The sequence below is a fragment of the Lolium perenne genome, chromosome 6 (assembly GCF_019359855.2).
Source record: "Lolium perenne isolate Kyuss_39 chromosome 6, Kyuss_2.0, whole genome shotgun sequence".
Taxonomy (NCBI): Eukaryota; Viridiplantae; Streptophyta; class Magnoliopsida; order Poales; family Poaceae; genus Lolium; species Lolium perenne.
Window position 1 is genome coordinate 211645713 of NC_067249.2, and position 12145 is coordinate 211657857.

The 12145-nt window shown below is 39.8% G+C and overlaps 1 protein-coding gene across 1 annotated transcript; it reads right to left on the reverse strand.

Annotated features, from left to right (window-relative positions):
- Positions 1-6884: 6884 nt before the first annotated feature.
- Positions 6885-11874, reverse strand: LOC127306200 (dihydropyrimidine dehydrogenase (NADP(+)), chloroplastic). The gene is made up of 7 exons (XM_051336825.1): positions 11515-11874; positions 10472-10735; positions 10212-10382; positions 9149-9261; positions 8884-9067; positions 8579-8688; positions 6885-7190 (listed from the first exon to the last, which is right to left on the reverse strand). Exons 1-7 carry the CDS (start codon positions 11773-11775, stop codon positions 7034-7036), a joined length of 1260 nt encoding a protein of 419 aa, XP_051192785.1. The 5' UTR covers positions 11776-11874; the 3' UTR covers positions 6885-7033.
- Between the last annotated feature and the right edge of the window lie 271 nt (positions 11875-12145).

Consider the following 12145-nt stretch of genomic DNA (forward strand, 5'->3'; position numbering starts at 1 on the left):
AATCATAATCATGAATCAATCAGTAATAAATTTTGGGACTATGCACATTATGATCAGAATGACAACTATGCTCTCTTAGTGTTGCATAAAGCAAGAAGATGAAGACTCAACATAAAAGTAAAAGAAAGGCCCTGCGCAGAGGGAAGCAAATTACTCATGTGCTAGAGCTTTTTATTTTAAATGCAATAGGAGTGTTGAAAATATATTTTTGAGAGGTATGTATGTCTATGTCAACGAATGGCATCAAACAATCTATCATCCTTTCATATAGTGACCTCAAGAGCAGCTCCCATGTATTTCTCCAATGCACACCATTATGTAGGATCTCTCCAGTACAGAATGTGCAGAGCATTATTTGTTTATTTGTATATTTGTATATTTTATTTGGGATGGGCACTCAGTTGCCTTGCTCTTTTTGCAATATTAAGGACTTTAGTACATTATGCATGCTAGTCAAGGTGTGAAGTCATGAAAATACAATAAACCATTCAATACTTCCTCATGAGCTAAAACAAAATACAATATAGGTAACAATTTCGAAGGTTTAAATGTAGCACACAAGCAATTCACTTTGGAGTGGCGGTGAAATACCACATATAGGTAGGTATGGTGGACACAATTGGCAACTTTGGTTTTTGGTGGTTGGATGCACGAGTAGAGCTCATACTCAGTACAGGCGAAGGCTAGCAAAAGACTGGAAGTGACCAACTAAGAGAGCAATAATGACCATAATCGTGCATAGCGACAAAACATTATTAAGCAAAGCATAAAGTGATATTAAAAGTCAAAAATTAAATGATCATAGAGGCTTTAGGTGACTGGTTTGTAGTCATAACATGGTGTAAGCATGTGCCAAGTTGACCCAATAACAACATCAAAGGAGAATACCATAATATTATGCTTTTGTATGATGGAAACAACACATGATTCTTTCTATGGCACATTATGCACTCTCAGATATTTGAGACAAGTCATGCTACAACAGTAAATACTAAGCATACGACAAGAATAACATCCAACATGACATGCCAAAGTCTATGCCACAATCTAGACAAGCTTCCTTTTACATCACTATAAGCATGAAACATTTTACTCGTCTCCAACACCAATCAACTTATTTGAAACAACTCTCATACATGAAAATTAATATGGACCAGAGAGCTAATAATTCCCAACTAAAGAAAACCAACAAGCTCTGAACAAAATACAAGTGGAAAACCAGAGCTAAATACAGTACTAGCAAAAGAGAACACTCACAGAACAATAAGAGTGAAAACTAGAGTGTTCTATGCAATAAAAATGGAGCGTGTCTCTCTCCAAAACAAATATGTTGGGGTCCAACCATATGCTACAGCAAACAAAACAAAACAAAATTAAAAAAAACAATAAAGACGCTCCAAGAACAACACATAATATATGAAGCAATAAAACTATAGTGTCTTGAAAGATGACCTGATACTTTGTCGATGAAGAAAGAGATGCCTTGGGCATCCCAAGCTTTGACGCTTGTACCTCTTGGATACTTATTGGGGTGATATGGGCATCCCCAATCTTTAGCTTTTGTCCATCCTTCATCTCATCACATCATTCTTCTCTCCCTACATTTGAAAACTTCCTTCATACAAAACTTCACACAGTTCTTATTAGCAACATTAGTGCAATCAAAATAAAAAATCCACTTGGATTCAGTTCTAACATAAGTTAAACATCTATTAAAACATTTAGCTATTGTAGCAATTTTTTTCAAAAGCTCTTTCTCCCAAAAGAACTCAAAAAATAAGAAAAAGATCAAGAAGCAAATGCAAATGGTGATATAAATCTATCAAAGCAGAACAACAGGTAAATAACATTTTTTTTCAAAAATCCTCGGTTGGTCAAATCGAAAAGTGCAAAACTAACAAAAATAGATAATAACCTGTGGCATGTGCTAAAAAATTGGCAGATCAAAATTACGTTATGGCTGGGAATACGATGTTTTGGTGACATCATAGAATCTATTTTCAGGACAGCAACTTCCTCAAATCTTACTTTCTTCCTATTAGAGACTATTCTTGGCAAAAAAAAACGAAATAAAAATGATAAGGGGAGGTTGTTACAGAGGTAACAACTTTCAAGACTCAACAAAAGAAAAATTACAGAAATAAAACAATGGGTTGTCTCCCATGGGCGCTTTTCTTTAACACCTTTTAGCTAGGCTTGATAGTTTTAATAATGCTCTCATGAAAATAGAAAATGAAGGAAAAGGAGCAACAAGAAGAAAATTCAAAACATATTTAAGTCTAACCCACTTCTTATGCATAGAATCTTCTATGCAAATAAATTTTCAAAGAACAAAGTGACAAGCATAAGAAGATAAAACAAGAGTAACTTCAAAACTTTCAGCATATAGAGAGATGTTTTAGTACCATAAAAACTTCTAAAACCATATTTTCCGCTCTCATAATAATTTTTAGTAGCATCATGAATAAACTGAACAATATAACTATCACATAAAGCATGCTTTTCGTGATCCTCAAACACATAATTTTTATCAAGCTCAAAAATAGTGGGATTAAAACACTCAAACCCACTTTTAGCAATTTTGTAACAAGATGGTTGATCATTCTCAAGAGGTATGGGGATCTAAGATAAAGGCAAGACCCCTCCAGTCTCATTTTCAATAGTAGTATAAATAATATTATCAACCAATGTAGGACCATCATCTAGAGCTTTATCATAAACATTTTCTAAGCAAAACTCTTTAGTACCATGCATTTTGAAGTTAGGCACAAATAACGGATTATCATAAGATTTATAAAAATAGCATGGATTATCATAGATAACATGAGCATAGTTATTATCATGAGTTTTACTTATAGTAAATATTTCAAGAGAATCCACAGGAACATAACATTCATCTTCCTTTGGTAAGCATGGGGGACAATCAAATTATGTAAGAGATAAAGAGTTACTCTCATTAGAAGGTAGGCATGGGTAGCTAATCCATTCTTCCTTGTTTTGTTCATCACTCTCCTCATCTTTTTCATCTAATGAGCTTTCAGGTTCAGCAATTTCTTCTTCCACAGATTCCTGCAAATTGGGGATACATTCTTGTGCATGACTGAGTCTCTCTTTATAATCAATGATATAACAACTATTGCTAAAATTTTATATGCAATAATCAAGGATATAAGAGACCATATCTTTAAGGTTCTTACAAGCAACACATGTTTCATAATTTTTAGACATGAATGATTCTATTTCAGAAGCTCCCATAAATAAGACAAATTGTTCTACTTCTTCAAACCCCAGATAAATATATTTTTTCCAATGATAGTTCACAATTAAAACTTCTTTACTAAAGCCACATTGGAATTTTAGATGTTTAGTATCCTGTTCAGAGCAACAATTTATATCATGGCGTTTAAGCAAAATTTTAGCAATTAGATTCAACTTTTGTAACACGCCTCTCATGACTTTACCCTTATATGATTCTCTATATTTTATAAATTGTTCCATAGAGGTAGCATGTTCTTCCATAACAACAGTTTTTTAGATTTTCGGTTTTTCAAATTTATGGATTTTCGGGTATATAAGAAAAATAAAACAAGACAAAAATAAACAAGACAAAAGTAAACTAAACAAAACACAACTAAATAGAAATAAACTAAGCGCAAATAAACTAGACAAGACAAAATAAAATAAAATAAAAAACAAAGAGATGGGTAAAGTGTACTCCCCAAGTGAACTTATGAGTAGAGCTATGCCTCCTCGGCAAAGGCGCTAAAAAATAGTCTTGATGACCCACAAGTATAGGGATCGCAACAGTCTTCGAGAAAAGTAAAACTCAAATTTATTGATTCGGCACAAGGGGAGGTAAAGAATACTTATAAGGCTTAACAACGCAGTTGTCAATTCATCTGCACCTGGAAAAGCACTAGTAACATGGATGATGTGAAAGTAGCAGTAATACGAGAGCAATGTCAATAGTAATATAACAGCAGTAGCAGTAACATAGAGGAGATGACACCGGAAAATATTCCAGTGCGTAGTTGACTGTAGAGCAATGATGATGACAGAAGGACCGGAGTTCCCAGCTATCTACACGCGGTAACTCTCCAAACAAATAACATGTGTTGGGTGAACAAATTATAGTTGGGCAAATGATAATTGTGAGGGCATGATAATGCATGCTATGATAAGATAAAGTTTAATGTAGTATTTAATTGGGCATTACAACATAATACATAAACCGTAATCCAACTACGACTATAACTAATAATCCACCTTCAGGTTATCATCCGAACCCTTTCACTATTAAGTTGCAAGCAACAGATTATCGCATTAAGCAATGTGTGTAAAGTAAACAATAGAATTATCCTTAGATAAAACATTGTTGTTTTCTCCCTAGTAGCAACAACACATCTACAATCTTAGAATTTATTGTCACTCTTCCAGAAAATTAGAGGCATGAACCCACTATCGAGCATAAATACTCCCTCTTGGAGATACATGCAACTACTTGATCATGGTAACTACAAGTACCGGAGAGCATGCAAGATCTTAAATAACAATAGTATGATAATATGATGAACAATATGATCACAATTCCACAATTTATCGGATCCCAACAACACACAACACCAATTACATCATATGGATCTCCATCATGTAAGGCAGCTCATGTGATCATTGTATTGAAGTACATGAGAGAGAGAGAGTACCAACTAGCTACAGGCACCCGTAGTCCAGGGGGAACTACTCACGAACCATCATGGAGTCGAAGTGGAGACGGTGGAGTCGATGGGGATGGCTCCAGGGGTCAATCCCCGTCCCGGCAGGGTGCCGGAATAGGAACTTCTGACCCCAAAACTTGTCTATATGATGGCGGCGGCGATGGAACTTTTCGTGGAGTATGACTCTGCTGTTTAGGTTTTTTCCGTGATCGTGAATAAATAGGCGGAATGACGAGGTCGATGGAGGCCAGGGTGGCCCACACCACCCCTTGGCGCGGCCAGGGTCCAGGCTGCGCCAAGGCATGTTCTGGCCTCCCCGTGGCGTTTCTTCGACTTTTTTCTGGACTTCGTCTTCGCTACGGTAAAATATTGATTTCGGATTTTGTTTCGTCTAATTCCGAGAATATTTCCTGTAAACTTTTATAAAATACAAAACAACAGAAAACAAAACATATACAAATTGATGTAAAACAAGCATGGATCATTAAAAATTATAGATACTTTTGCGACGTATCATGTCTTGCAAGCTCGATTTGCCATTGTTTAGTACCCCGCTCTTGCATAGTCGAAAGATCAAATGTGGGAGGTCATGACTGCCTTGTGTGATATTGCACAACATGATCATTGAGAGCAAATGGGATTCGCAGTGTTTGATACTGAACCGTATGAACGGATGGGTCCTATTGCGGATGTTGATCACGATGTGCAACCATTTTTTGCTACTTTTCTCGCCGGGTGTCAAGAAAGTTCGAGACACAAATACTCATCACCAACTGCAAGATGATCTGGTGGAGCTTTTGTGGATCCGCAAAGGTCCCACCTAGTTTATTTACCTATTTGCTAGTGTGACCCAAACTTGTTAACGTATTTGTATGCTTTGTTGATCTTATACTATCTGTTTACTATGCTGAAGTTATTTATTTGTTGAACTTGTAATTAATTCTAGTAGCATTTTTTTGCTCAAATTATAGCAACAAAAAACCCCGGCTAGGCGCCACATAGCGGGGCGTAAGGGAGAACGGCTAGGTGCGTTGCTAGTCCCCAAACTCGCTTCCGCGCCGTTGCCCCCACCCCCATTGAGCCAAAAAATGGCGACTCCCCCACGCCGTAGGGGGTGGGGGTGGGGGGTGGGGAGGGAGTGGAGATGTTCTTAATGTCTAAACTTGCTCTGGAGTGTAGTCATTATATTGTTCCAATGGGTGCAGTTGTTACCATCTTGTTTTAGTAAATTCCCTTAATCAAAATACAAACGGAGGTTGTATTTGATATTATAGTTTTTTTGAAAGGAATACAGTGGTTTTATTTTTAAATAATAATAACCTAAATTCGCGTCCCTAGGGACTTGAACCTAGGTGGCTAGGTTGTATATCTACTTCCCTAACCAAGTGAGCTAAGCTCACTTCTTTATTTGATACTCCGTATTATAGTTGTTTTAAGTTGTCTATATTTGTTGTTAAATCGAAAATATTTTTTCTTGCCAGAAAACATTTTTTTGCAGGAGCGCAAGAAAACATTTTATTATGTTTGAATACGTCATGACACGCATGGAGTATGTGCCGGGAGCGATGGCTTTGCACCAAGGACGTACCGAAGATTCAAAGTCGGGCGGGCCAAGGTGCAAGTGCAACGGCACTTACTGAAACCAGGCACTGTCCATCTCCTGTCCCTATTTTGGGTGTGAACCTGCCTCCTATTTGCTTTGGAAATTGGAACTCAACCGTGTCCCAGCTGAGGTCGCTCTCCACGTAAGACGTGTGATGCTACGCAGCATCACTCGCATTATGATGATCCATGAGTACCAGCAAAGCAACGAAGCAGACGCGGAAGAGATTTGGCGAAGAACCGCACTGTTGAGCCTGACCGAGGCTGAGGCCATCATTTCCTCACTTAAACACTCCAGAGACTCCGAGCTAGACTTGAAGTCTCCAGACTTGCCGTCAGGTCAAGCTGAGATATTCCAAAGCTCATTGCTGCTGATCATGTTCACATGACACGGGAAACATAATGTGTCTGGTAGACAGGTAGTAGTTGCACACATAATCAGAGATCCTGAGACTGACCTCTGAATGAACTCGTGACTTGGTCCAGCCTGAAGACCCAAGGTCTACCGGACTGGGATTGCATGCTCATCACGCCTTGAATATACACACGACAGAGGTGAACGCGGGGAGAAGGAATTTGGTACGCTTTATTGAATAAGATGGAGAAAAAGTTCCAACTGTTTCTTTTACTTTTCATTTCAGAGTCCTGGTTTAATCACAAGTGGGAGTATGGTGGAAAAGGTGTGTTTTGTGAGTGGAGTGGGGATCAGAGTTGCATCAGTTGGAGACCATGCTCTCGGTCTCCTTGACGAAACCGTCGCCTGTCCAGTCCTTGTCTGACTGCAGCCCCAGCCTGACGGCCTTCCGCTGCTTGATCGCCTCCTTCTGCCTCTGTACCAGGTCGGTGTGCGTGGTGAAGTATGGAAGAGACGCCCTGAAACAGATGAGAACACCAGCGTGAGCGATAACCCAGAGAAAAATCAATCACATCGGCTGAAGGGGGGAACATCATTCTGTATACTTGAAAGGAGGCACCTCAGACATTCTCTATTAGTGCGGCGTAACTTTAGCACTGAACTACTATACTTTAGAGGAACTTCCTCAAGGCAGAGTAAAAAAAATGCCAACTTGGTGAAGAATTAGTCATCAATTGGCGCACAGCAATTTTAACCATACCGTTCACACATGGTAGGGCCATGCGTGCTAAGCATTCTAGGGAAGAGTATACAATGCATAATTATAGTTGAAGGCAATAGCTAACAATGATAATTGCTAGCACTTTGTAAGTCTTTCTTCCCTGTTAATGATTACTGTCACCACAATTACGCAAAACATCTTTTTTTCTGTTTTTATAAAAATAATTCTTTCCCTGTATTAACAAGGGGATGGTCCTTCATCAAATCATGTCTTGTACTCCATCCCATAATATAAGATGTTATTACAACCCATATGTGTATATTGGTTGTAATAACATCTTATATAATTACGGAGGGAGTACATGGTAACATATGGGAAAAAAATGTAAAGGAGCTTCCTGAGAGCTCTCATGTAGTCATGTCGATGATGATCTACTACATCCAAAGATCACTTGCTTGATTTCAGAGGAACTTCCTCAAGGCAGAGTAAAAAAAGGCAACTTGATGAAGAATTAATCATCAAATGGTGCACACCAATTTTAACCATACCATTCACACATGGTAGGGTCAGGCATGCTAAGCAGCCAGGGAAGAGTCTATATAAGGCATAATTATGGTTGACGGCAAATAGCTAACAATGATTATTGCTAACACTTTGTAAGCCTTTCTTCGCTGTCAATGATTATCTTCACCCCAATTACGCAAAACGTAATTTTTCTGTTTTTATAAAAATAATTCTTTCCCTGTATTAACAAGGGGCATGGTCCTTCATGAATCATGTCTTGTACTCCCTCTGTCCCATAATATGAGATGTTATTACACCTAATATGCTCCCTTCACCCCACGATATAAGATGCTATTATTAAAACCAATATGTGAGTATATTGGTTGAAGTTGTATTATCAGCCGGAAGGAGTACATGGTAACATGTGGAAAAAAAATGTAAAGGAGCTTCCTGAGTTTTCATGTAGTCATGTGGATGATGATCTACTGTATCCAAAGCTCACTTGCTAGGTTGCAGTAACAAAATGTTGCTTAGAAGGTTAGAAACAAACATTTAAAGGTAGCACACCATAGTCAAGTTATGTCTTGATAAGTACTGAAAAAAGGTAATTCTTCCAGATGGTTTCCACTTTCCAGCACCAAATCAACCACAAAGAATTTAGAAAAAGTGAAGCGGACATACCCCCGGAATTCATCAATAGATGAAAAGTTGTGCGCTCTCATAAAATCCTGCAACTCTGCACATAGCTTCTTGACAAGGGGATAACCATGCATCATTACACCTGTACATACCTGTGATGAATATTCAATTATTTATCAGTCATTGCTTGACTGAAAATGATGTCTCAGAAGAATCTACTATTATAACTGAACATCAAATATATATACTGCTACGTCCAAAAGAAGTATACCAGCAGAACAAATACGGATGCACACTATGAACACTAGAGCCACATTACTTGCTGCCTATCAAGTTCAAGATCTCACCTGTACGGTATCTGCACCAAGCAGAATAAACTCAGCAGCATCATTGCCAGTTTCAACACCGCCAATGGCGGAGAGGGACTGTCCATCAGAAAATTCTGCTTTTATCAGCCTTGCTATCTGCATGACTTTAGCAAGTGCTATAGGGTGCACAGCTCTCGCAGAGTAGCCCCCAGGTGTGGAATACCTGTGGAGCAGTATATTATTTTAAATTAGTAGCAGTAAATAGACATGCTCCAATAAATAACCCAAAGGAACTGAATCTAACCCCTCCACACATGGTTCTGGGCGCAAAGTTTTGAGGTCAATTCCCATCACACTCATAATTGTGTTGATAGCTGAAACTCCTTCACATCCTGATTTCAGAGCAATTCTTGAAGGCTGCACGGTGTTGAGGCAAAAAAGAGAACATTGAAAAATAAATATGGGCACAGGGTCATGTGCAGTGCAATTGATGGTAATAATCTCATCTACGTATATAAATATGCCTTTGCTCCAGGATGCAAAATGAATAGAGATGCCACTGTGTAATGTTTCAGTGGTTAGCACAAGTTACGATGGTAGGGCTTTGTGAGATGCCTAGGAGAATGAAATATGGTACCGTGGAGAACTTGGGTAGCAATGTTAGACTGAAATATCATCGCTAGTTAGGCACTAATATATCTGATCTCGACAATGTAACATGATCAGAACTCACTGTTTAATAACAGTGAAATTCTTAGATCTCAAGAAATGAGTTTTATGGTCAATGAATGTACGACATCTCCACATTGGCAGTTACTGATCGTTTATCAAATTAGAGTATAAAAACACTTGGTTGGTTGATGGGTATGAGAATCTAGGTACAATTGGATGGAGTTCCAGGGTCGAATTCCCACCATTTTGAAAGTCTGATGTACCCCAGCATTTCATCATGACTCATCCTAGGATGTCTTTCAAGATACAAGTCAGACACTCACAATTTCTGTCTGTCTTGCTAAACATGGTACTGAGACTAAGAACAGAATTCACATGCCTAATCCCACCACAATCTCCCACCACGTTCCAGATGGTACCACACAAGCCATGGACAATATATAGAATAATGCAACATTAGAAAACTATACTACAGAAATAATTCATTGCTGCTCCATGTCCCATAATATAAGATGTTATTACACCCCAATATATTATATCCATAATATATAATTTTATTACACCCAATATACTTGCATCAATGTGGAGAGCAAACGAAGCATGTGAAAATTAGGTAGGGATAATAACTGATGTAGGACTTCATCAATTCTTTCTACCATAACAAATAAAACAGAGATATGTGACTGCTAAGTTACCTCTGTAATATCTGTAATGTTAGGAGTCATCTTAGCCCAAACAGGCACAGTGGCCTTCTCATTTATCCAACCAGAAACCTCCTCTAACAAGCCACAGTCCTGTCCAACAGCGGCACCCATCTTTCGCTCAGGCATGCCATGTGGGCATGAGAAATTTATCTCAAGAGCGTCCTAATAAGTAAACAGAAAAGCAGATCAGTACAACTTCAGTATCATAACTTTGATCAGGTATGCAGAAAAATAGATGTATGAAGTGTTACCACTCCAGATTCCTCAACGCGCTCAATGAGCTCATGCCATGCAGCTTTGTTGTACTCCTCCATTATTGAGCCAATGAGTATCCTATCAGGATATTCTTTCTTCAGTTGCTTGAACTCATTAAGCATTGTCTCCAGAGGCCGATCACTGATGAGTTCAATATTCTGCCATCCAATAATAGGACTCTTGGCAGATCCATTAGGGTCTGCCCTGAGTCGGGCGTAGCGAGGAGTTACGTTGATAACCTTTCCAGCATCCAAGGACACCTACCAGTAACAGTTCAAACCGACAGTTAACTATGGTGTTACACAACACAAAAGACATGCATTGCATGCTATTCGTGAAACTGATGACTTCATCGGTCGGTCCAATGCAGAGTGGGATCAGCAATGTGAAAGTAATGAATGATGATTGGGATGGAACCGACAAATAGTTAAAGCTTTTTTCTCATGCTTAGTAGTGGGGATGAAATTTTCATCTGAAAAGGTTGGGAAACCTTACTCCAAAAGCAGATCAACATTTTTTAAAGCAGCGGTTTGTCAGAAAATGAAGCAGAGATTCAGTCAGTAGAAAAACGTGATAAACAAGAAGAAATGTACTAGTGAGAACAAACTCTTTTATGATGCGCAACTAATCGTTTTTTACAGAGTCATATTACTACCTCCATTCTCATTCAGGCACCTATCACAAGATCCATCCCCAACGTAATGAATCTAATGTGGATCAAAGACGGTTCCAGTGCTCACTTTTCCCCAGGCAAGCGCAGCACCCACTTTTTCTTTCTGGCACCAACTGATGAGGTTACGATCTACTGGTTCTCCAGTAGGTTGAGCTGGCCCCCACTCCATATCCAACCCAAATCGGAATCATACGGCCAAAATGGCAACGGCGTGTCCACCGGACTCATCACCTCCGAGGTGATCGAACGCGATTCCTCCGAACCGGACTCAGCACAGAGATCATATCCTCTACCCCGCGCGCGCGCGCCTCGATGACGGCACATACATTAGAGCGAAATCAAAGGGAGACGGGGCGAGAGAATTACGGTCTTGGCGATGACGCCGCCCCACCCCTCGTCGAAGGCGCGCTTCATGACGGTGTAGTTGGTGCCGGGCGGCCCCGAGCCGATCACGAACGGGTTGGGCATCTTGAGCCCGTTCACGGTCACGGACAGGTCCGGCTCGCCGGCGCCGGTGCCGTTGGATGCGGCAGAGGCGCGGACGCGCGACGCCGCCCGCCGGCCCGGGTGGCGGAGCAGCAGCGGCGAGGCGGTCGACGGCGATGCGCGCAGCGTCAGCGACTCCATTGTTGCTTTCTCGCTCGCTCTGTGTTTTTTTTTCTCTCTCGATAAGAATCTGCGGGCAGTATCGCGGGTGAGGGAGAAAGAAACCTTTTTTATAACGAGTTTCTAAGTTAGCTGCTCCACTGAGTTATCTGAATCTGGGATGATGACTATGCGATGCGATGGGGAAAGTCATTAGGAAAGTACGTTTCTATGATTAAAAATAGCGCCGCACAATCAAAGCAACTGAACACCCAGAAAGTTAACTGGAGTTAGAGGCCGATGCATCTCTTCTGACAGTTACGATTTTTGCTGAAAATACTTACACAGAAATGTCCTAACAAGCTGTGTAATTTTTTGTCACCCGGATAGCCATGGCATTGACCATTTATCC

Coding starts and splice junctions, on each gene's coding strand:
- LOC127306200 (XM_051336825.1), bottom strand. CDS start 11,775: ATGGAGTCGCTGACGCTGCGCGCATCGCCGTCGACCGCCTCGCCGCTG. Junction 10,736..11,514: donor GCGGCGTCATCGCCAAGACC/GTAATTCTCTCG, acceptor TGTTACTGGTAG/GTGTCCTTGGATGCTGGAAA. Junction 9,262..10,211: donor ACATTACAGATATTACAGAG/GTAACTTAGCAG, acceptor AACACCGTGCAG/CCTTCAAGAATTGCTCTGAA.